Source organism: Rutilus rutilus (assembly GCF_951802725.1).
Source record: "Rutilus rutilus genome assembly, chromosome: 13".
Taxonomy (NCBI): domain Eukaryota; kingdom Metazoa; phylum Chordata; class Actinopteri; order Cypriniformes; family Leuciscidae; genus Rutilus; species Rutilus rutilus.
Window position 1 is genome coordinate 16305795 of NC_140218.1, and position 26324 is coordinate 16332118.

At 37.5% G+C, this 26324-nt stretch overlaps 1 protein-coding gene across 12 annotated transcripts in view; it reads left to right on the forward strand.

The window, feature by feature from the left end:
• The first annotated feature begins 3123 nt into the window (after positions 1 to 3123).
• The window catches only part of eya4 (EYA transcriptional coactivator and phosphatase 4), a 37480-nt gene continuing 14279 nt past the window's right edge, over positions 3124 to 26324 (forward strand). For 4 of the 12 annotated variants that reach the window (XM_084429236.1, XM_084429241.1, XM_084429240.1 and 1 more), the window contains exons 1-10: positions 3127 to 3491; positions 7516 to 7587; positions 18686 to 18735; positions 20335 to 20453; positions 22466 to 22534; positions 22779 to 22856; positions 24050 to 24116; positions 24282 to 24424; positions 24602 to 24751; positions 25936 to 26012. In XM_084429236.1, the coding sequence (XP_084285362.1) occupies positions 7555 to 7587; positions 18686 to 18735; positions 20335 to 20453; positions 22466 to 22534; positions 22779 to 22856; positions 24050 to 24116; positions 24282 to 24424; positions 24602 to 24751; positions 25936 to 26012 (786 nt within the window). In that variant the 5' untranslated portion in view covers positions 3127 to 3491; positions 7516 to 7554. Of the gene's footprint in view, positions 3492 to 7515; positions 7588 to 18685; positions 18736 to 20334; positions 20454 to 22465; positions 22535 to 22778; positions 22857 to 24049; positions 24117 to 24281; positions 24425 to 24601; positions 24752 to 25935; positions 26013 to 26324 lie in introns of all 12 variants that reach the window. The other 8 variants (XM_084429246.1, XM_084429245.1, XM_084429247.1 and 5 more) reach the window with 6 other exon arrangements.

Below are 26324 nucleotides of genomic sequence, written 5' to 3' on the forward strand. Positions count from 1 at the left end.
AACGCAACTTACTTTGTTTTCCCATTGACTGACAGCTCTCCTATCCCCATGTTGAGTGAAATGGAGAGAAAGTGCAGAGGCGTTGTGCGCGCTGTGTAAACATGATGGTTACACTACACTGTTTTCAACTAAAAACAGAAAACTTTGTATGCGTTTTGGTCGTTCATTTCAAGTGTGTCTGTCTGGTCCTGTAGTACTACAAACCATGCCCTACAAACTATGCCCCCTACCTCAAGTTACACCCCCTAAAATGTCACCGCCATAAGTCATCCTGTTTGTTGTCCTCAGTTTCTAAAGTATTTTAATTATGGAACTCTACAGTAAATTAAAATTTTATGGAAGGGGTAGGTTTAGGTTTTTAGCTGTAATTACCATGAGTGTATTCATTTTATTGTATAATTAATTTTATGTTTTACCAATAGCTGTAATTTCATACTTATAACAGTATAAGTCTTACAAACATTTTATACATAAAACATAATTTACTTTAAAAGATCGTTTTAGTCAATGACATCCACGTATGTTTCTTTGCGGGAGGTGTAACTTGTAGTAGGTGTAATTTGCAGGGGCGTGGTTTGTTCTAGGCTACTGTAGGACAAAGTCAGACCCTTCTCGGTCATTTAGCCTACACGACAACGGCGTTTTAGGGGCCAGAAAACACAAACTTTTGGAAACAGGATTCAGTGCAAGTTTTTGAAAACTACCTTTAACGTCTCCATGTAAACTACAAAAACGTGAATTTGTGAAAACTGACATCCTGCCCATGCATATTATATGTTCAGTCTATAGGTGCGTAGTGTTTCTTTACATAGAGACGTCGCCAACTACTGGCCTGACAGCATAATTCAGTGTTTTTAGTCGGTTTCGCGGATCCGTGCGAAGTGCACACAGGGATAGTTTTGACAACGTTGTCGTCTGTACATGAAAAACACAAAGGGAAAACGTTTTCGGTTTTAGTACATAGTTGTTGTATACGTATACATACAGTGTATATATATATATATATGTGTGTATATATATATATATATACAGTGAGGAAAATAAGAGTATAAAAGTTATATAAAAGTTCTCCCACTTAGAAATCATGGAGGGGTCTGAAATTGTCATCGTAGGTGCATGTCCACTGTGAGAGACATAATAAAAAAAAATAATCCAGAAATCACAATGTATGATTTTTTAACTATTTATTTGTATGATACAGCTGCAAATAAGTATTTGAACACCTGAGAAAATCAATGTTAATATTTGGTACAGTAGCCTTTGTTTGCAATTACAGAGGTCAAACGTTTCCTGTAGTTTTTCACCAGGTTTGCACACACTGCAGGAGGGATTTTGGCCCACTCCTCCACACAGATCTTCTCTAGATCAGTCAGGTTTCTGGGCTGTCGCTGAGAAACACAGAGTTTGAGCTCCCTCCAAAGATTCTCTATTGGGTTTAGGTCTGGAGACTGGCTAGGCCACGCCAGAACCTTGATATGCTTCTTACAGAGCCACTCCTTGGTTATCCTGGCTGTGTGCTTCGGGTCATTGTCATGTTGGAAGACCCAGTCTCGACCCATCTTCAATGCTCTAACTGAGGGAAGGAGGTTGTTCCCCAAAATCTCACAATACATGGCCCCGGTCATCCTCTCCTTAATACAGTGCAGTCACCCTGTCCCATGTGCAGAAAAACACCCCCAAAGCATGATGCTATACCACCCCCATGCTTCACAGTAGGGATGGTGTTCTTGGGATGGTACTCATCATTCTTCTTCCTCCAAACACGTTTAGTGGAATTATGACCAAAAAGTTCTATTTTGGTCTCATCTGACCACATGACTTTCTCCCATGACTCCTCTGGATCATCCAAATGGTCTTTGGCAAACTTAAGACGGGCCTTGACATGTGCTGGTTTAAGCAGGGGAACCTTCCGTGCCATGCATGATTTCAAACCATGACGTCTTAGTGTATTACCAACAGTAACCTTGGAAACGGTGGTCCCAGCTCTTTTCAGGTCATTGACCAGCTCCTCCCGTGTAGTTCTGGGCTGATTTCTCACCTTTCTTAGGATCATTGAGACCCCACGAGGTGAGATCTTGCATGGAGCCCCAGTCCGAGGGAGATTGACAGTCATGTTTAGCTTCTTCCATTTTCTAATGATTGCTCCAACAGTGGACCTTTTTTCACCAAGCTGCTTGGCAATTTCCCCGTAGCCCTTTCCAGCCTTGTGGAGGTGTACAATTTTGTCTCTAGAGTCTTTGGACAGCTCTTTGGTCTTGGCCATGTTAGTAGTTGGATTCTTACTGATTGTATGGGGTGGACAGGTGTCTTTATGCAGCGAACGACCTCAAACAGGTGCATCTAATTTAGGATAATAAATGGAGTGGAGGTGGACATTTTAAAGGCAGACTAACAGGTCTTTGAGGGTCAGAATTCTAGCTGATAGACAGGTGTTCAAATACTTATTTGCAGCTGTATCATACAAATAAATAGTTAAAAAATCATATATTGTGATTTTTGGATTTTTTTTTTTAGATTATGTCTCTCACAGTGGACATGCACCTACGATGACAATTTCAGACCCCTCCATGATTTCCAAGTGGGAGAACTTGCAAAATAGCAGGGTGTTCAAATACTTATTTTCCTCACTGTATATATATATATATATATATATATATATATATATATAGTTGTTAAAAAACAATAGGGAGAAACGCAATATTGTATGGCATTTTTTGTCATTGTTCTCTGATCTTAAGCTCACTTTTCCTGCCGTCATGTTAGGACGTGTTTTATAAACCTAAATAAACCTGAGCTATTTTAGTGGTTTGGCTGGTCTAAGTGTTGATAAATGTTAATTAGAGGAGCTCCCTTTTCTTGGTGCTTGGTCCATTAGGGTGGAAGTGGAAGTCCAAGTGCAAGATTGCGTAAGTGTGAGTGAATCTGATCCCAAAACAAGGGTTTGACTTGGTTGTTGTTGTGTGGCTGTGGTAAATAAAACTGAGCTGATCACTCGGACGAAACTATTAATAAGAGCCTCATCCTGGCCCTTGTTTTGTGCCCCATTACTGGCTTGGGTGCGAGCCAACAGCAGCACCCCGCATGGCAGCTGCGCGCATGCGCATCAATGAGCGCTCTTGCCCCGCCGCTGCAAGAGAACTTTAATAATGAAGTAGACCACGGAGTGCGCGTGTGCTCACGTTAACTTTAGGAGCGTAAATTAAAGGGGAAAACACGGCTAGTGCAAGACAGAGCTCCTCGGAGTTTGAGTTATAGTGGTGATCTGTCGGTTGGAGCGTTCCGCTCCGGTGCGGCCAGTGCAGCTCTCATGAACTTAGGGAGGACTTCCCCGCGAGCTTCACTGACAGCGCGTGCACTGACTGGCGCGAGCTGTTCCTCGCGCTTCACGCAGCTCGACCACTTGAATATTTTTGGATGAGCATGTCAACAGACTGAATGCGCACGGACCTTCTGGAGAGTTTGGATATCGTAGCAACGCACAACTCCTAAGCGTAAGTAAAGTAACCATTTTGAACCATAAAATAGCTCACTATTCAGAAACTATAAAAGTTTTGCTAAATATTTATGTGACTACATACAACGCCTAAAAGCAGTTTGGAGCACCTGCTCGCGCCTGCGCTTGAGACTGTGAAATCTAGGGCTCTTAAAGAAGGTTACAGTTCAGAGTAATTTCTGCTTTCCATATTAAACCGCCTATAAAAACTAATATAAAATAATTCTACAAATTATCACTGTTCAAAAATTTATACGCACTAAATTGGAAAGTTTAACTGCTGCCTGAAAATTATTAAAGTAAAAGTTGTGCTAGAGTCTGAATTTTTTTTTTTTACTGATAAATAAAATGTATTTGAAACTGAAAAGTCGACCAGAAATGACAAATTGTGACGCGTTAAATGGGTGGAAAACAAATATGTTGTTAGGACAATGATGCTTTTGTTCACTAAACACGATTACACGGATTAGTTTTTTCTGTTTCAAATTTCGAGTTATTTGGTTGATTTTTTTTTTTTTTTTACTTCATGCATGAAGTGCAGTCATTAGCCCATATGTCTTTTGAACAGTTCTTTAGTAGACACATTTTTTATTTACTTGGTAACTTTTCCTTAAAGAGTCCTTCTGAGTTTCTTGGGTGATTCCCGTGTCCGTTTGGATATCGCATGCCATGTCCGTTTTCCCATGCACGTGGAGTTTGTGTTTGTATTTGATACGGAGGAAACGGGAATATCATCCCGACCCTGAAGCAGCTTCATTGCGCGTTGGCCATTGGTCGCTTTCTCGCGCTGTCGATAGCAGCTCGAGCCGATACCGGAGAAGGAGCCCGGATTAGATTACACACTTAACACGAAATAATTCACAACACACAGGTCGCTCTGGTGGCTGGTAATAAGATGGAGTGTACTAGCCAACAATTACATAAGAGAACACCAGTGACCTCCTCTTTGGCCATCTCCAGGCCTCAAACATTGGGGGAAAACTAGTAAGACTTGTAAGTATTTAAACATTTGAGCTATTCTTAAAGATTGCAAGGCACTTTGACGGATTTACGACATTTGGACTGAATGGTGGGACAATATTTTAAACGCTTTTTTCTAAGTAGATTATAGGGGCTCTAGATGAAGGCTATCAATAATAGCAGTATTTGATTTGATCACATGTAGATCTCTTAGTAGATTAATTATTAAACCTCAAACAAAGTCTCAGTGTTTTTTTCTTTAAAATAAGAAATGAATCATTTCTTTTCATCTGTAAATGTGAACTTGGTGCATGCATCACTACTTTCGTCAGCCCTATGTCATTAATATATAAAAAAAATATTATGGGTAAGGGTCAAAGGTAGGGCCTAATCACCCATTTAGGTTTGGATGTTATATCACACCCTGAATGGTTAAAAATGGCTTTTTAAGATCTGTCCAGTATAGTGATTAAACTGCACTTAAAATAATGCATACATTTTGTCAACATGAATTGGAAAGTAGGCTACACTTGAAATATTAAGGTTCTTTAGTTTGTCTTTGTGGTGCACCTTAGAACCGTTTTCCGCTATGGAAGGTTCTGGGTTGAGCTATGTGGTTCTTTGGAGATCTTGATTATTACATAGATCAGCATATTGCGTTCTGAACGGTTCTGGGGGTTTTAAAGCACCAGAACAGATGGATTTCTGAACAATAAAAAAGCTCTCCAAACTGGAAACTTAATTTTAAAGTGTGCTTTTACGTTGGAGAAGAGAACAATTTAGGCAATGTCATTAAACCAATAAATTGAATAATGAAATCAGTTATAATAATAACAACAAATAATGAATCTACACTTAATATATTAATTAAACAATTTCACATTTAGACAAATACTTTTGCTCTAATGAAAGCTGTTCCTGGTCCAGCTTGTTTATTTAGTAATAGGCGGTGTGTTTTGTCAGTGGAGTGAGCTCTGATGATTTAAAGGGAGGAAAACCAAAAAGCTTTGGAGTATTTGGCTTTCCTGCGCTCGTGCCGCGGTTGTGTCGAGTCGCGCGCAGAATGCCGCGCCACTAAACGCTCCGCGTGCTTTCATGACAATAACAGTAAAGCGCGCTGGCGCTCTTTGTTATTTTGAGACGGAATGGTCTCCTCTAATTGGACCGTTTACAATCCCTAGACTGTTATCTTTATGTTTAGTTTTTCTTATTTGACTAAATCAAATGATTGATCTGGGACTGTTGCATAAAGTGGCTTTTGATTTGAAAATATGTGTTGACAGAAGGGAAATAAATACCAGCTCCTCACCAATTACATGGTTAGTGCAATGTGTCTTGCTATTTGGCTGTCCGTCTGTTCATTGTGTGTGTGTGTGTGTGTGTGTGTGTGTGTGTGTGTGTGTGTGTGTGTGTGAGAGAGAGGACAGTAGGCTCAGAGGGCACTGAGTGATAACAGTAAAAATCAATGCTGCTCAGCTCATTCCCCCCGCCTGAGTATTAAAGGCTAGAATTTCAGAACACAGCTTCACCAAGCAAATGAAAAATTCAAATGATCTGCTCTTCAAGCTGTCCTTCAACTCTCTTTCTCTCTCTTATACACACACACACACACACACACACACACACACACACACACACACACACACACACACACACACACACACACACACACACACACACACACACACACACACACACACACAAAGCATGTATACAGAAGGTAGTGGAGACTTACCATTTACATTCATTGATCTTATAGGTCACTGTAATCTATATATATGCTGCCATATATATATTCCTAAACAGAAGCATCATGAGCCTTCAAGCTGACCCCTCAGGGTTTTAAACAAATTCAAAACTTGTTACAATGAAGATTTCAATTATTTTTTGGTAGAAACAGGTGTTAGTCTATAATGCTTTGACAGAAATCACCAATTACATTTTTCTTTTACATTTGGGCAGTTCAATTGAGTTGCACGTTTCTCAGATCATTTACTTTAAAATGAAATTTCATCATGTACCCACTTTGTCCAGCAAACTCATAAATGGTGTATTAAGAAAAAGACAATATGTTCTGTTGGCTTTAGAACACTTGGCCCCCTTTCAGCTAAAAAAAATACTAAATTGTCTAGTAGTACATTTTCTGTATTAAGTGAGACAAGACTGTCAGAGTAAATTCATAAGTAAATGTATGCATGATGCCCCTGCCCCTAAAATCAAGATTTTATTTGGTTAATATATATAAACCTTTTCCTGTTGCATTCCCATAAAGAGAATTTGTCCCACTGGAGCTGTTTCCACTGTGAACTTTTAAAATAATTTTTGTTCGAGTAATCTTGCGTAGTAAGTTTCATTTTTGTAATTAATAATAAAATAATATTTTTAATCAAATAAGTTCATTTCCATGTTACCATTTTTTTTTTAACAGTTTTTTTTGTTCTAGAGACTTAGACACATTTCATCTCTCAAGGTTTGTGAACCACTGGTCTGGTACCTGCGGCAGGACAGAAAATAAACCTATTCTCCTGATCCCGATGCTTTCAAATGTCTTTCAAAGAGATTTTGAATAAGAGTGCTTTTCATTACTGAGGCCTCGGGAGGTTTCAAAGCAATTTGCCTCAGTTTCAAGCTTTTAAATGACAGAGGAAGGATGGGAAAAGAGAAAGATAAAGATGGTGGGTGGAAAGGGCTTTACTGGGAGGTAGAAGTCATGGTTAGATGGTTTTAGTGACTACTGCCATGCTAGCATCACCATGACCTGGACAGCTTGGCGTTTTGTGTGTATTGAATAAGTGCATGTGTGTGTGTGTGTTACATTGATTACATTTCTCTCTACCCATTGTTTAATGTTTACTTCTGTAAATGATATTTACTTCAGTCTGGCTGGATATGATACAGTGAAGTTACCAGACTTATTCCTTCCCCTCCTACACACATATATCCAGAGACACAAAGGAAGAGAGAGAGAGAGAGAGAGAGAGAGAGAGAGACAGATACAAGAGAGGGATGCCTATGCATTGTATTGTGTTTTTGGTGATTTTAAAAGCATCCTTCATTTGCAGGTGTCTGGACTGTAGTTGAGGGGAGTGGAAGTTCAACTGATGGAGAATACACAGGAGCTGAATGAACAGAGGGTGAGTGAACTACAACTATTAGATGTGTTTTACATCATTATGGCTTTTATACCTTATCTGTCAGAAGATTGAATATCTTCTTCTCTTTCTTTGTCTGTGTATTGAATTGAACACTCCACAAATTCAGAATTTGTCAGTGTGTTGTGCAGTATCATTTGAAGAATGTCTGAGTTGTATGGATATGTGTGGATAACATTACCAAAATTATGCTCTCTATACCACTTTTTTGGGGTTATTTTTCTAGTTATTTACCTATAGCGGCCAATGAATTGAAAGTCTAGCACATTCACAGGAAATAGCTTACTTCGGCGTTGAAAATGAAGATAGATAAAACATTTTTTGTTATATTATATTTACCGTATATTAGCACTCTTGGAATGTTGCTTGGCCAATCTAATTCGAGGACCAGAACTAACTCTAGTATAAATTATATTATTATATTGTGTATAAATTACTTTATTGGATATCATTTTGCAATATATTCACTGGTGTTTTTGAGAAGGTTTCTCCAAAATTTAACTTTCTATTCTGTAAAGAATCCTGAAAAATGTGTATCACACTCGAGAAAGTACCTAAAAAATTGCCCCCTGAAAAATTACTAATGTTCACTTTTTTATGATAATGCTGAATGATTTCCAGTAAAGAATCAGTCAAGGAACTCATTTCTGGTTTGGCATTGCTATCTAAGGCAAAAAAAAAAAGGTTGGAAACTTTGGTCTATACTATGTGATAATTGAAAAGTTTGATTGTGCGGTTGGAAGTGTGAGCGTGTTTGTGTGCATGAATAAGTGTGTGTGTGAAAAGGCCACCCAGGTGTGTACTGGGCAACGTTAGGTCTTTAATACACAACAGATGTGAGCTGAAGTGTTGAGCACAGTAGCCATATGGCCACCACAAGTCTGAGCAGTGTCACATACGCACACATAGTGACAGTACAACACACACACACACACACACACACTGTTGAAATGATTTCAGTCTTTCTCAGTGTGTATTTTTCAGTCTGTGTGCTTATCTGTTAGTAGTCTGTTGAATAATTCCATTCTGTTTTTTTTTTTGTTGGAAAAAGATTTTTAAACATGTTTTTACATTTCGATAACATACATGGGTATGATTTTGCTGATTTACACGATTGCTCTGAATAAGACAGACAGGCGTCCATAATCCAGATGAGGACAGATACTGATCTGGGGGTGTTTGGGGTAATGGAAGGAGAGGAAGAGGGAGATTGAGGTGTGGGTGGAGGGGGGTATTTTGTGACTCAGGGGATCAATGCTTTTGGTTCTGGAGAAAAATAGCAGAGGAGTAAAATGAAAAGGGGGGTGTAGCTGCAGCCTTTTCCTCTGGTGCAGTCTGTGCCCCAGAGCCCCAGAGCAGAGACCACAGACAGAGAGAGAGGACTCAGGTTACACACACACACATACACACACCTACAGAGAGGGAGGAAGAGGGGACGAAGCAGAGAGAGGAGAACAGAAAGCAAGGCTTCACATTCGCATATTTACACCTCCCAATTTAAGAGTAATCAGCAAATAACCACAAATAACGGAGAGTACAAGTCGTAAGTGTGTTGAAAGCTACTGAGCCGACACAGTAATATTTATAAATATTCTTGACTGTGGAAAGAAGTTGTGGGCTTGCTTTATAGCTAAACAAGCACCCTGTCTTTAACGTCAAAACAAACAAGTAGCGATCCTAATGCAGATTTGGAAAGTTTGATGAAAAAGTGAACAAGCTTGTTAGTCATTTCTATTTATAAAATTCGAAGTCTCAAACTCTTCATAAAATTCTCATCATCCCGATGGTTATCTGTTGTTTACACCTGCGGCTTGTCTCTTACACTGTAAATCGACTCGCATCTCACTTAAAATATCAGTCTTAATTCCCTTGTTCTGGCCATATGCAGAAGATATACACATCTTAATTAGTTAAGACAATGTACTATTCAAGATTACTTAACATATTACATTTTACAGCTTTTAAACTAGAGTAGCAAATGTTCCAGGTTTCTTTATCTATGCTGAATGTTTAGGTATTAAGGTTTTAAAAAGATGGGTTAAACACAAGTTAAAGGTAGGGTAGGCAATTCCGGAGCGGCTAGCAATAGCGAGCTAGCTTTGAAAGCATGAGATCCCACCCTCCCTTCAGAGTGTTTTCAAAGCCACTCCTCCTCCAAAACACACGAACGCACACATCAGAGTGCAAAGCGTCACGAGGCGTAGAGAGACGGCGTTGAATTACCTAATGTCTCAAAGCACATTACATTACAATAATAATGAAAAATTAGACAGCTGCCTGACTGCTGACTTCTGTAGATTAATTTCGGTGTTTAATTTAAGAGGGTGATTATGACAGTGTTGATAGTGTTGACATAGAAACACAAAAATCAGAGTCTGAGGGAGTGAACAGCTCCGGGTAGAACGTCACAGATTGCCATCTCATAATTTCGATTACGACATGTCTTGAAAACAGGATAAGCTTGTTGTTTTGGTTCAGGAGGAACTGTAAACAACGGCTGCTGTTTGTTTACGGCACCCGGTGACTGTGTCTACAACGTGCTGATGATGTGTGATGTCTGCGTGAGCTGGGTGTGCAGAAGTATGGTAATACATATGTTGACAGTAGGGGTGTAATGATTCGTTTTAACAGCGATTCGATTCGTATCGCGATTCGTGGTTGTCGATATGATTCAAGGACGATATTGGTTCATTTAGAACGATACGATCCGAAACGATTCAGTGACTTGAAATCGATTCAGTGACTTTTTAGCCAAAAATTCTTGAAAGGGAATCAGGTATCAATTAATTATGCGCGTGCAATTAGAGTGCACGCTACGAGCACAGTATAACGATGACAGGACATGAGATTTCGTTTTTCTGAGGTGAGAGACTTTATTTCGTTACAAGTTATGAAAATAATGATAGAATAATGACACGGACATATAGCCTGACAACATCATCTGACCGCAGATACTGAATCTGGACAACATGTTTTTTTCTAATTTAAAACGTAACGACGTTGCATGCTTGTAGTTTATTTTGTGCTTTATATATAGTGAAACGATATAAGCCTGCAGCGTGCGCCGCCGCATTTGCGCGTGCAATTGAAGAGTGCGCGCTACTGCAGTATAGCGGCTGAGAGGACAGGAAAGTCCGTTTGAGAGACTTTGCGCTGCTTGTTGTCTTTGCGCTGCTGCTGGCGCGTCACGCATGGCGATCACATCATAGATAGGCAGACTGAATCGAGTAATGTTTAACGCCTTTACCATTAAAAGTGCTAAGAAAAAACATCCATATAAAGTCTGACGTGCTTAAATCCAATGCGTTATAAAAGTATCGATACAATCGATTCATTACCTTTTAAAACGATGTTAGATCGATATATGTCATCCGGAAGGCTAAGAATATAAATCGATACATCGATGTAGTTGATGAATTGTTACACCCCTAGTTGACAGGCAGGTAGGACATCGAATCATTGCATTCGGACCGAATGCAATGATTGGACGAAAATGGTTTGGTCCTGAGACCTCCACAGAAGATATACATACATGATTTATTTAGACCACTTCTATTATTTGTTGTTATCAGGATATGAAGAGAGTTTTAAAACAGTATGACAAAAAGTGTTTATAAAACAAATTGCCTACCCTACTATCACAAAAAAATGGGTCAGTTTGGGTTTGGAGTCAGTAAGATTTTTATTCAAGAAATGAATACTTTTATTCAGCAAGGATGCATTAAGTTGATCAAAAGACATTTTTTACACAGTAAAGACATTTATAATGTTACAAAATAATTATATTTCAAATACATGCTTTAATTTCTTCAAAGAATCCTGCAGAAAAAAAAAAAAAAAATCTGAATCATGGTTTCCACAAAAATATGAAGCATATTTTAGCAGCAAATCAGCACATTAGAATGATTTCTGAAGGATCATGTGAGTGAAGACTGGAGTAATGATGCTGAAAATTCAGCTTTGCCATCACAGGAATAAATTACATGTTACAATATATTAAAATAGAAAACAGTTATTTTAAATTATAATAAACAATTGATCAAATTTGGTGAGCAAAACAGACTTAAAAAATCTTACTGCCTCTACTTTTAAACACATGGCCCTTTAGTTTGAGGAAGAAAAAATTTATAGAAATAAACATAAAATGGAAATCTATAGGGCAGTCATTGTATGTAATGTCTTTATTTAGGATCCTTTCAGACCTTGTGTTTTAATGTAAATGTTAAGTATTCAAGTACTGGCATTGAGTTTGATGAGACTAAATTGTATCCAATCTCGTTTGAATCAGTACAAGCTGTCAAAACAAGCTGCGAGTTCCTGTATCGTTCCTGAAGCTGTGCATACCGGTAATGGTTATAGATGGGGTTTTTTTTATATTCACATAGAATCATTGATGACAATTCTCTTCTTTATCTTGAAAACTGCATTAAGTTGTGTAGTATGACACTAATGTGCACTATGACGGTCCTTGTGTGCAGTTTTGGGTTGAGTTTAGCTGACAGCTTTGGGTCCAGCCTGAGCACATTATTTAACAAGCACGTCGACATCTGGGAAGCAATTCATCATTTAATTAAATGCTCCTGAAACCTGGCCTTTCGTTAATGAGATTAATTTAAATAATTAACGAAAAGCTGACACAAGCACAAGACCTCATGAATAATTAAGCAGTTTTTTTCTGCTGCAATCAGAGGGGAAGGGAGCACTTTAATGCTAGAGTGCTTTTTTATATAAAGTTTCAACTCATTTCTTAAGATGATACACACACTACATTGCGCATGTATGGAGACTTGTGTTGTGTGTGTGTGTAAACACTTTGGTTGCTGTACAAAGATACGGGAATCAATGAGCCAGAGGAAGAGAAAGACAGCGTCGCTCACGTAGTTGCACACAAGATCATACACATACGCACACACACTCATTCAAAGCTGCGAAGGTGTGTCTGTCTATAGGGCTTGGCCTGGTGTCCAGTTTCCCTCTGACCCCTTTCCCCTGGCGGAATATACCATTCAGACTTCATACACTAGGTTGACATGGAAACGGAGCAGTCCAACATATGGGCTGGTCCCGTGACTGGTCATTTTAGTTGATCTGACTGATCAAAAACATATTTTTAACCACATAACGCTGCTGCATGACTGTGGTGGCAATGTAGCGTCATGCTAAAATGAAATTAAAAGTAACTTTTGGCCTTCTAGCTGTTAAAAAACAAAACTGCATGCATTTTGCATAAAAACATTGCTTTGGTTGTGCTTCGGCTCTGTGTGACTGTGTGTGTGCGGATGAATATGGTTCTTTTGTCATAACTAAAAAAGAGAGAGATTATCCTGCTGCTCATAAAACATTCACTACTAGGCTTAAGAGATGTAACCAGTTTAGATGGAAAGATCTTCGGACTAGCTGAAGCCGTTACTGTAGCTATATGGTACTTCCTTGAAAATAAATTCCAGCACAGCGCTACAGCAACCCATAATGAAATGACCCTTCACAATAGGTAATGCTTTACAGTGAACTCTGTTGGAGAACTACATATGGCAATTTATCAGTTCAATAAAATACCGAAATAAAATAAAATGCCATCTCCACATCACTTTTACAATATTTCAAATCCCTTAGTTCTCGCCATCTCCAAAAAGCCAAGCCAATGTTGATTCTTGTTTTATTACGAGCTCTGTCGCGTTCTCTTTTTTTTGTTCTTTTTTTTTTTACTAGTGATTCCCCGGAGGTTTGAGATTTAGCTGCTCCAAGTCAACCTTTCTCGCTCGTTGTGACAACTAACATGTGTCACTCTCACACCATACATGCGTCAAAGTAGCCAGAGTAACTTTTCTCTATTTACGGATATGACGAGACACGCACGGAATGGATGAGTGACGTATGCATGCAATTTCCTGCAAAAACCATCCATTATAAAATATAAACCCTTATAATAGGCTTACCATGTTGAATAAGGGTAAGACAAAAACACGTTTTGAAAGAAGGATTGATGATGTATTTACTTATTATTTAAATGTTGTTAATTTTGAACAAAAAAAACTGTTGCATAGTGTAACTTTAATTACTAAAATAATGTATAGGAGATTCACCAATTTGTGTGGATTGCACTTTGTAAAATATGTGCATAGAGTAACTTTAATGTTTTTAACTGCTATTTTATAATATTTTAGTATTTTATTGCATGCACTACCTTTCATTTGCATTCATTTTATAAGATTGATCTTGTTGGTATGATTTTATCAGAGAACATGGACGTTGAATGGACTGGTTCAGAGGAAGTTTCGAGTTTGCGTGCACTCGTTCTAATTTTAGTTTCTAATTTTCAGTGTCCTCAGGGAGTTTGAATGTTCTCAAAAAATATACCAACATAAGCCAATGTCACCTGATCGGAATGAAAAACATGTTGTGTGTGTGCGCGTTACCCACAGCCATTTGCCCTGTCACACACTCTCTGTTCTTTTCTATTTCCTTTTTCTTCCTCTCTCTTCCTCTCTCTATTGCCTTCCCCTACCTTTAGAGAAGAGTGTTTCAGGGAGGGGACACATCAGATAATCTTACACCTCCCAGGGGCATATGCTGAAATGTGTGTGTGTTGGGGGGCGGAGGGGTGGGGGGCACAGGTAACAATGTATTTTACATGAAAGGAAGAGGATAAAGTTACAGCGCTGATAACCATAATACTGAAAGCACAAAAAAGAACAAGAAAAGGGGGACTGTTTTCTGTGTGTTGGTGTGTGTGAAGCCTCTGTGCCCGTAAGCAGGCCTGGAATCTGCATATAGAGCACAGCAGAAACGCCCATAGCATGTTTGTTTATTACATTTTTTGGCTACATTTATTAGGCGTTTGGCTATTGTCTATCACTTGCAGTTCCATTTAACACATTCTTAACATGTTTTTCAGCAGAAATCAGCATAGAGCATGCTGTCAGTCTCAGTTGCTTACAAAAATACACAATCAGAACTTTGCTTGTATGTTAACTGTTTCTCCTGCCAAAAAAACCCAACTGGTTGTTTGTGTGTTGACTGGTTTCCCAGCCTGATCGTGGTAGTCTGTTGGCTTGTTTTAGAGGGATCTTGGCCACATTTTACCTGGTCAGGCTCGAAAACCATGATCAACCAGTTCAACACGTTAATGTTTTGAACCATCTGGCAAATATGTGTTTATGAATATATTAGAGTTGTCAAAAAGTACCCATTTTGTTACCACGTCGGTAGGCCTACTGAAATTTAAAAAATGTGATGATACCAGCATTTCCCTCTAGCATTTTGAGCGCTGTTGAATGGATTTTAAACACCTCTGATTGGCCATTGTGTTGACGCGCTCAACATATATGTCTGCGATTGGCTACAATGATCAACAATTACATCTTTGATGTCTTCACCGAGCACTTACACAGACACACACGGGAGCGTTTAAAAGCAGGCGTCTATCAGCGGATCCCTAATATATCCGCTGATAGACGCCACTTTCATACGCACCCGTGTGTATCTGTGTAAGCGCACGATGAAGAGCGTCAAAGACAACATGTTTCGTTGATCATTGTAGCCAATCACAGACACATATGTTGAGCGCGTCAACACAATGGCCAATCAGAGACATACATGTTGAGCGCGTCAACACAATGGCCAATCAGAGGTGTTTAAGAATCCGCTCAACAGCGCTCAAAATGCTAGAGGGAAATGTTGGTCTCGTCACATTTTTTTAATTTCAGTACCGATTTGGTACCGAAATCGGTACTTTTGACAACTCTAGAATATATAGAGTTACATTACATTATACATTTTCTATAAATTTCCAGCTGCAAAATTTTGTTTGTATGTTGTTATATTTTTTGTTATATAATGCCGGTGAATTGCAGAGCTGGTGCAAACATATCCACATCACTATGATCAGATGCTTTCTTAACAGCTGCTTTCTCGCCGCTGTCATTTTTGTTGTGTGCGGGCAGCAAATATTTACATATTGATCTAAATGTCGCTCACAGCAGCATAAACGGTGTTCACCAACAGTATATCGCTACAAAGGTATTTACTTCTAAAAGATAACTTTTACTTCTAAACAAAGAACGAAAAAGAACGTCGCCGTGAGTACATCGGGGCCTTAAATCACATTCAGTCTCTTGCACATTACTTGTGTACGAGTGCAAGCACAAGCAATAAGTTGTGGTTCACTTAACGGACACCGGTGTCGCTAATAACAAGGTTTTCTGAATTCTACATATAACCCGTTTAATTGTTGAGTACTGTAAGACCAGCATGAAACCAGTCAAGACAGGCAAACCCAGCTTAGGCCGACTTAAGATGATTTTTTTTTTTTCAGCAGAGTGACATTTTCTAGTTGCTTTTCGAACCGCCTGCCAAAGAATTACAAATTTCACTTCATAAATCTATAAACGGTGTACAGTTAAACAGTCTTAGATCATTGTCCACCAGCAGGCCTCACTGGGAGCTGGATCCTGCTGGGCTGCTCTCAAACGCTCTATTAACTGCTCTAAAAGCACAGATGCTGCTGGACAAGGAAGTAGTTACAGTCAGAGAGAGATTTACAGTAGGCTTAGAGCTCTGTACGATCGACCGATCACCTGCTGTCCCTGAATGTGTCAGGCTAATTTGAGGAGACCATATTGGGTGTGTCCATACTCAGCACAAATAAGAACCCAGAACCAGAGAGATGAGCCTAAACCGCAGGCACTTTTCTGAGAGGAGCCTTAATGCTCCAAGGTCATTTGTCCAATAGCACATGTATAGCATATACAAAAGTGTTCAAAAGTTTGGGGTCAGTAAGATTATTTTGGGGGTTTTTTTCTGAGAAAATAAAAATAAAAATCAGAAGAGGCATTAAATTGATCCAAAATTACAGTGAAGACATTTATAATGCTATAAAAAATATTTTTATTTTTTTATTTTTTTTATGCTGTGCTTTTTTTTTTTAAATAACCCATTTATTCAAGGGTTATTAGTTCATGCAAAAATGAAAATTCTGTCAACAATTACTCACCCTCATGTTGTTCCAAACCAAATGTTCGGAACATAAATGAAGATTTTTTTAATGAAATCTTAGAGCTCCATTGACAGCCTACACATTTAACACTTTAAGCCCCAGAAAGGTAATAAAAACATTGTTAAAAAAAACATAATTTACCACTTTATTTACAAAATATTAGCCTAATATCCAACGCACGTTCCCACAACAATGTCTGTTCTTGCGTCAACACAACACGCATGTGTCGTGGTGCTTTTGTGAATGCATTGGAGATTAATATTTTGTAAGTAGATTTTTTTTTTTCTGATCTTCATTAGTGTTCTGAAGAACGACATGTGGGTGAGTAATTAATGACATAACTTTTCATTTTTGGGTGAACTAACTCTTTAAGGAATCCTGAGAATTTTTTTTTATCACAGTTTCCACAATATATGAATCAGAACAATGGTTTTCAACATTGATAAAAATAAGAAATGTTTCTTGAGCACCAGATATTAGAATGATTTCTGAAGGATCATGTGACACTGAAGACACTGAAGAGAGTAATGATGCTGAAAATACAGCTTTGCCATCACAGGAATAAATTACATTTTTAAATATATTACAGTAAAACACAATATTTCAAAATATTACTGTTGTAATATTACTGTTACTGCATTTTTGATCAAAATATAATACAGCCTTGGTGAGCATAAGAGACTACCGACCTCAAACATTTCTATAGTAGTGTACGTGTGAACATGAGTTGCTGGTTCAATGCCAAACATTCTCCCCAAAACCACACGCTACATCTGACACACACATGCATTCGTGCATGTGTGCTCACAGGTCTACATGTGTGTTTTTAATTAAGACCCAGATGACTACGAGCCGTGTGAACTGTGTAAATTGATTGTGAGAAGTTTATAGGCTTGTGGCACTCTTTGATCCTTCCTTTTGTTTTACAGTACAGTGTTTACATATTCAAGTGTGGAATATGAAAAAATATGGATGAATTGAAGCTTCTGTTTGAATGTAAGATGCTAAGAATAATGCTCTGTTATGGTCGGTGACCTTGACAGTAGACAAGAAAGAAAGAAAGAAAGAAAGAAAGAAAGAAAGAAAGAAAGAAAGAATCCAAGTGTGGAGAGAGTTGGTCACAAGGACAAATATCAAAGTGGGAAGTTGCAGTTGTGGTTTTATTAACTCAGGTTTGAGTAATATTGAGTGTGACAGAGAGTAAGAACCAAGATAAACTGCCAGAATGGGAAAGAATGTATTGTGGGGGAGAGAAAGGCAGAGTGATTTTTGCTATATATATTACTGAAGAGTTAAGAGAATGCTGTAAGCTTGTAATATTAAATGAACTAATGTGTCAAATATGGTACTTTCACATGGTGTTTTAGATTGACACAACCATATTTATTAACAGGTGTGACTATTATCATCCTTTCAGATATGTGTTCTGTCTGTGGTATTTCCTTCTCCGCCCAAACACTCTAGTTTATGGCTCTAACATTAATGTCCGATATCCACGAAGCACGCACATGTCATATGTACACTACCATTTAAAAGTTTTGGGTTGGTAATTTTTTTTTATGTTAAGTCTCTTATGCTCACCAAGAACTTTCAGCATCATTACTCCAGTCTTCAGTGTCACATGATCCTTCAGAAATCATTCTAATATGCTGATTTGCTGCTCAAGAAACATTTCTTTTTATTATCAATGTTGAAAACAGTTGTTCTGCTTAATATTTTGGTGAAAACTGAAAATATTTTCAGGATTATGTGATAGATAGAAAGTTCAAACAAACATTTATTTGCAATAGGATATTTTGTAATGTTAATTTAAAAAGAAAAAGAAGAAAATCTTACTGACCTGAAAAACTTTTCAATGGTAGTGTGATATTTGTTTGTGTTATTCATATTCACCTCTTTCAGTAGACAGCATCTGCAGTGAAGCCAATAATCATGCTCACATGGCAACAGTAGCTTCAAAAATCATGGACAGTGAGGTCATCACGTTGAGTCATATAACTGAAAAATCACTCCAGAATGGGAAAACGATGTTGTACTTATACACTGAATAATAAACTATCAACATCAACTCTGGTCTTTCCACAGGTGAAGAAATCGACCACTGATTCCCATGGTCCAGACCCAGTAGACAACAGGTAAGGTGAACACACTTTCACACACATACTCTCCACTGAAATCCATTTTGGGGGTTATTTATGAGTACCAATGTCAGTGGACTGTGGGAGCGAGTGGTTTTGTACACATAAAGTCAGAGGGAGAGATAAAGAGAGAGGGATGTTAAAGTCATTGAATCTGAGTGGGTGTAAAGCAGACAGCTTCACCTGGATAAAACATGACTGCTTTACTCTGTGTGTTAAAGCACTGTGTACTTTGGGACATATTCAGAAATTTTATGCAGATGTTTATGCCATAAACGTAGAAAGAGGAGCAGCTCTGTTTTTATCTCTGATTGCTATTACATTATTATAAGAGCTGTTTTTGTACATGTGTTCTTTGGATTAAAGTGTCTGCTAAATGCTTCAATGCAAAACTATTTGATTTTATTGTATAATTTAGACCTTATATTAAGGGATGGATGAAATATGTGTACTTCAATAATTTGTCACATTACAGGAACTATTTAAGGAACTTGCTGAAAGAAATTAATCAAATGGTAAAAAAAGAAAATGTGTGTACACTTAAATGTCATCCATGTAGTATAGCCTATACATTAACCTAAAATCCTGTTGGATGTTGAACTTGTTAATTGCCAACCATTCTTTATTATAAATAACATTTGAAACACAATATATGTACTTCATATAACAATTTTGCACATTATAAATATCTCATCAGCATGAAATGGCAAAAATATTTCTCATTGGTCATTAAATTGTATTTTGCATTGTTTTTATAAAAATATCTATATATTAATCCTCATGACATTGAGAATATTAAGCAATTTTTCGTATTAGTGTTTGAAGGCACATTGTGATTTTGCTCCTCCTATTTATGTGGGTGGCTTAATGTGAAGAATATTCCATATTTGTGCCGCTACATGGAATTCTGGTTAAAAGAAAATATAGATTTTAGATAAACATGACCTAGATAAACTGCTTTCCAGGTTTCTGTGGTAAAACCTCATAGAAGATGCACAAGTTGGGACAGATGTTTTCTTTGGCATTGTAAGAATGATAATATGACACTTGCTCATGTGTCAAACCATCTGCTAAAGACAGGTTTTGCTCACATTTTCCGCTTGGTGAATGTAACTGTCATTTTGGGGTCAGTATAATTTTGATATAGATATATATATATATATATATATATATATATATATATATATATATATATATATATATATATATATATAAATTGATCAAAAGTGAAATATTTCTTTTTTAAATAAATGCTGTTCTTTTGAACTTTGTTCATCAAATAATCCTGAAAAAATGCTTCACAGTTTCCACAAAAATAAGCAGCAACTGTTTGCAATATTGATAATAAGACATGTTCAGCATATTAGAATGAATTCTGAAGGATCATTTGACACTGAAAACCGGAGTAAAAATTCGGCTTTTCCATCACAGGAATAAATTACATTTAAAAATAATGTTTTACTGTATTTTTGATCAAATAAATGCAGCATTGGTGAGTCTTAGAATCTTCTTTCAAACACATAACAAAATCTTACCAACCCCAATTTTTTGAACGGTTGTGCATATGTATTTAAGAGTTATATTTGTCTGTCGCAGGTCCTTGGAGATGCAGGATCTAACAGACCCCCAGCACTCTGTCAACAGTGGCAGTGACAGCACTTCCAAACTGGACAAGAACATCCTCAGCAACAACATCACGACCAATGGAACCGGAGGTATGAAAGAACGACAAATCAAACAGAAACAAAGAAAGAAAGCAAGAAATTACAAACGTACGTGACATGTTAGCTGATAAATGGGGTCTTTCAACCAAAGCATTGCTTTGAGTACAGGAAATCAGCTTTACTGCCATACACTCAGTGTTCATCGCTGTGGAGTTTCTTGCTATAATTGAAAGCAGGGTTCAGTCCTGGTGTGTGATGTCCAGATTGCAGGGATAAAGTGTTTTTTGTTCTGGTGGTTTTGGTGCCGTCCAGAGCGGGTTTGTGGATTAGTGGCGATGTTGTGTGTCGAGATGCTCTAAACTCACACTAACCTCAAAGGTCAAACGCTGCATGCAGCGCCTAATTAAAATAAAAGAAAGTGTGCGTTTGTATGGGCGTCTTTGTGCTGAAACCTTTCCCAGCACTTCTCTGTGCGTGTTTCAGCAAGAGCCTGGTGCACAGAAAACTATTTCCTGCGTTTAAACTCTCATTTTCTCTCTCTGATGTCAACTCGCGCTCACTCGCTTTTCTCTCCTTGAGGAAAACGCTGAACAAACGTTTTAAGAGAGGACGTTAGGCAAACATACACAAGGCTAAATAGACTCTCAACACCCTTGCAAGTGAGCGCTTGATGTATGGCTATGACTGTGCGATACACAGGAGAGGCAGTAAAGTTTAGGGACCCTGGAGAGAATGTGTGTGTGTGTGTGAGCTCATCTGTTTTTGACATGTAGCCGGAATAAAACAATAGCAACAGAGAGAGTAAAAGGAGCAGAACTCAGTAAATCATTTAGATTAGAGCTCAGCTAATGATTTTAACAGCTTGACACACACACACACATTCACACACACTCTGGGATTGTGCTTCTGCCAAAACAACGACATATTCAACATTCTCCTCTGTCTACCTCATCAGCTCACAGCCTAGACTGAATCCCTCCATGTACACACACACACGCACGCAAACCGCCCACACAACCACCCACTCACACACACACATCCCAACATGAATCCCACAGCCAATGAAGCCTCATTCATCTTACTTAAGAGGACTTTCACTGTCTCCCTCGCAAGCACGCACACACACACACACACACTGATTCAAGGTGTGTTTTTTCTGATCGAACTGTCATAAACTCAGTGTGACAAAATATGGTTTTTGAAACCTTATATGGTTTATATGAACACTGAATGTTTAATGTTTGTTTTAAAGGAAGTGCATTTCATTATAATGGAATTCAATGGGAATTGATCAACTTTTCACTTTTCAAAAATGATTGTATTCTTTACTATTTGTAAAATGTTTTCAGTTCCTATTCAAAAAGATCCTATTCATTAAATATGGTATGGCAAATTTTTATTATACAGTGGCCCCAAAATGTAATTTTTGGACACTTAAGTCACACTTAAAATGTATGAATTTCCATTTGCAAACAAATTATGCTGCTTTTAACGTTTGTTTTCTGAACCATTTTGCAATTAGTTTTAACGAACAGTCATTTTTAGTTGATGTCAGTTCACATAGGTGTCCTAACAGAGTAACCACAGGTGTCGTTCATCACATTAACTATAAACATTATTTATGTTTGACAACCAAAAAGTATTATTAAAAAGTAAGTAGTTATTTTATCATTTAAAACCTAACAAATGCCTTGTCATTTTGCTTGGAAAGTGTGCTTGAAAATGAAAAATATTAAAAAATATTAATTTAAAAATGCTTTAATCAAAATTATATTTTATAGTCATATTATATATTAATTATATAAATTAATAAATATATATAAAAATATATAATTTATATTTTATTTTATTTATATGATTATATATGATTATATTGGTATAAACTATATTTATTTATTTATTATTGTAATTATTCAAAAATAAAAATAAATAAATGCAATCTAATGATATTATATGTTTTAAGTGTGACATAAGTGTCCAAATAGTTATTGGGGTAACTGTATTAATAATACTAAGTAATAACTGGGTAACACAGTCCACTATACATCTGACTCCGCCCCCAGGAGAGAACATGACAATTCTAAACACGGCTGATTGGCTGCTGGGCTGCAGTACCCCGCCCACTGCCCCAAGTATGAAGAACTATGGTATACTGCATGTGTTTGTGTAGTGTACATATATTTGATAGCACGTGTGTGAGTGTTTGGGTGCAGTGCTTTGGAGGCTCTTCATTTTTATTTTATTTTTTTATCAAAAAGGAAGTGTTGCTTCACAACTTACTCGTACTTCACTCGTTAATTCGATTTTGAGAGGTTTGAATGGAGTTTGACAGTTGACAGGATTTCTCATGTCTTTCTTGGTCTCCCTCTCTTAAAGTTAAGTCCGAGCCTCTGAACAGCAGCGAGGCTGTGAGCTCGGCGGGAGATACTGGGCTGGACACTTACACTGGGTCAGGTAAGACATCCACACACACACACACACACACACACGCGCTGCATTCAGAATGCCTGCTGTAATCCCGCTTGGGAAGTTGCTGAAAGCTCTGAGCCCTCAATCTTTGTACTGCCCTTGAGCTAACGTCATCAGAGACACAAACTCTTTATTTAGATCAATGTGCTCACACACACACACACACACACACACACACACACTTAGAGACTGAGAAACCCTCTGTCCATGCGCTCCCCTGCAGAGAAGGTTGAGGCCCTTGCTTGAGCTGACAGTGGAGTGTGATGTCTCTATAGAGAAGACAACTGCATGTTCGTTTATATACACTGCGAAAACTTTCTTATTTGTGTCGTATCTTTTCCAGTATGAATATCTAATTATCTTTAAGTAACTAGATAAGCAAAAGCAACAAAGTAAGACCTGTTTTCAGAGAATATAAAACCTAAGTAATATTTTTAATTAAAGTTTTGTTTGAGTAATGAAAAAAATATTAATAATATGTATATTTACCCATTGGTAATAGACAAATGAGGCTTACATTAATATATAGCCTTGTTTTAGAGAGTATTGAAAGGATATATAGAAAGGATATATCAAGAGAATATATATGTATAACTTCAGTGTATTCTCTAAAAACAAGTCTTATTATCTTTTTAGAAATTTTGTTCAGAAATTTTACTGAACAATAAGGCAAAAACATTGATTTAAAACAACAAGTGGGATTGAGAAACGCTTCAGTTTAGGAAGGGAATTATGTAGCAAACGGCAAAATTTGTTTTTGATTTTGCATCTCAAGGAGAAGAGGAACAGAGGGAAGGCAGGAAGAGGAAACAAGGATTTTCTTTGATGCAGAAGATTTTTGAGAGAATAGTTCCTGTTTTTTTTCTTCTGCTATTTGTTAAATTGAATCCAGCTGGTGAGAAAGACTGTGAGCTGTCAATCAAAACTGTGAGCAGAGTGTGTGTGTTTGGATTTGAATTGAAGGCTCTTGGCAAGTCCAGCACACGTTTCATTTTATGGCTGTGATATGTAATAAATTACACATTCAGTCCAACGACAACTGACATGTGGTGCTGCCTGCGGATACATCTCAGTAAACTATGTGTGTGCCATTTTTCATGTAAAACTTATTGTCTCTCTACCAGATTTCGTAACAATTACATTTCTTTCTTTTTGTGTGTGTGTGTGTGTGTGTGTAGTTATAAGCAGCAGTGGATTCAGCCCTCGGCCGGCTCACCAGTATTCGCCTCCTCTTTACCCCTCAAAGTAAGACACCTTCACATTTTGACTTATATTTGTACATACAAAAAAAACAGTCAGTACAGTGATGAACAAGAAAAATGAACAAAGGCATTTGATGTCAAAAAGGCTGCTGACCCTTGATCTACTCAAATGAAAGCTGAATGTTTTGATTTTGTATTTGATTGGCAGGCCTTACCCCCATATCCTGTCTACTCCCGTGGCTCCTCCCATGTCAGCCTACACGGGCCAATCGCAGTTCAGTAGCATGCAGCAGTCGACAGTTTACACACCCTACTCTCAAACCACTCCACCCTACAGCCTCTCTACCTATGGTAGATCCTTTACTATTGTTTACATGCTGATGGATGACATGTATGCATGTTGTTTATTCTGTTTGTGGTTGTGTGATGATGATGATAATATATAGTCTAGTATTTATTACAGATTATGCGAAAAGGCCTTTATTATCAATCCAGTCTGATTGACAGGTCTACTCTTTTGATCTTGAGCTACAGATTTGGGGGTGATGTTACCAGGCATAAAGACAGAAGGAGGGTTGTCACAGACCCAATCAACCCTCCAATCAGGGCTCAGCTACAGCCCTGGCTTTACCACCCCTCAGCCCGGACAGACAGCCTACTCACCCTATCAGATGCCAGGTGAATATGCATATTACATACATATTTATGCAACAAGGTACAAGAGACTGTAACTGTTTTAATAATGTTGCACAACCTCAAATACTGATTTGCTTTTATAAAATGGTAAATAAAGAAAAACTAAGGACACAAATTTCCAGTTTTCCATCTTTGTGCTAGAAGATACAGTTGTTATGTAACAAAAATAATGATCAGGTATAAGATAATCTAATGATTTGCTATGTGGATACATGCCACGTGGGTGCACGCATATTTCAAGGAGCTAATGTAAAAATGTTGTCATCATTTACATTATAAATGTATTATTTACCCAAGGCACATAAAAGTAGACATTGTTGGAGAATCTTTATGCAGCTCGTGCTAAACAACAGTTTATAGTGACCAGGAGCTTTCAAGATTAAAAATAGAAACCAAATGATTGCATCTAGTTTAGATTTGATGCCTTTTGATTAGCTCTAGCATTATGTAACTAAATGTGACGTACTATTTTGAATTCTGAACGTGATAATCAGGGTTATTATCATTAACAAAAACTAAAATTATATTTTTGAAATAAAGCTGAAATAAAAATATGACAACTAAATGAAATCAATTTAATTTGACTGGAAACAATTACTGTAAATAAATAAAAACTGAATAAGAATGGCAAAAGCATATAAAAAACTGGCTAAATAATAAACTAAAATTAATAAGTTTTAAAATTAATAAGTCAAATAATAATTTAAAATATATAAAAATAAAAGCGAATTCGAAATATTCATAAAAACTATAAAAGTATATACATAAATACTTAAATAACACTGGTGATAATCCATGAGGAATGTATTAAATTTCAGCCTGTTTCTCACACAAAACTATTATAAGACTTCAGAAGACTTGGAATACAAGTCTTATGGACAACTTTTATGATGATTTTTCAGTCCTTTTTGATGCCTGACAGCTGTTGGTCCCTATAAACTGTGGTTGTATGGCTAGAGCTGTGTATCGATTCTTCAAAAAAATAGTGCTTTTGTGTACTTCAGAAAAAATAACGGGTTTGGAACAACATGATAGTAATTAAGGACAAAGTTTTCTCTTATTATTTTACTAATTGGGTGTTTTACTTTTGGGTGACATCTGTTAGTCAACATCACGAGTCACATTTATTTTGACGTTGACTCCACTGGATTTTCTCTCTCTCTCAGCAGGGTCAGGTTTCACAACCTCTCCTGGTCTCTACGCTTCCAACAACTCCAATCCAGGCAACTTCACCACACAACAGGTACAGCCACACGTGCACAGATGAACACAACACATACACCAATAATAACGTCAGAGTTCAGCAAAGGACCGACGGCCTTTTTTTTAAAACAGCCCAGGCCTCTGAAAACAGGTCGCCATCTTTCATCTGAGAGAATTTATGCTTTTAGGACTTACATTTTCCCTAAACTTTTATGATTAAAAGTGCTGCCAAAGAAAAGGACCCAACTACACTCAGACTCCCACTGATGAATTTAGCTGTGTAAACAAAGTGAGGTTCTGGCGATAGTTGAAATGAAAGAGTAAGCGGAATTAGGCTGAAATGAGAGAGTGA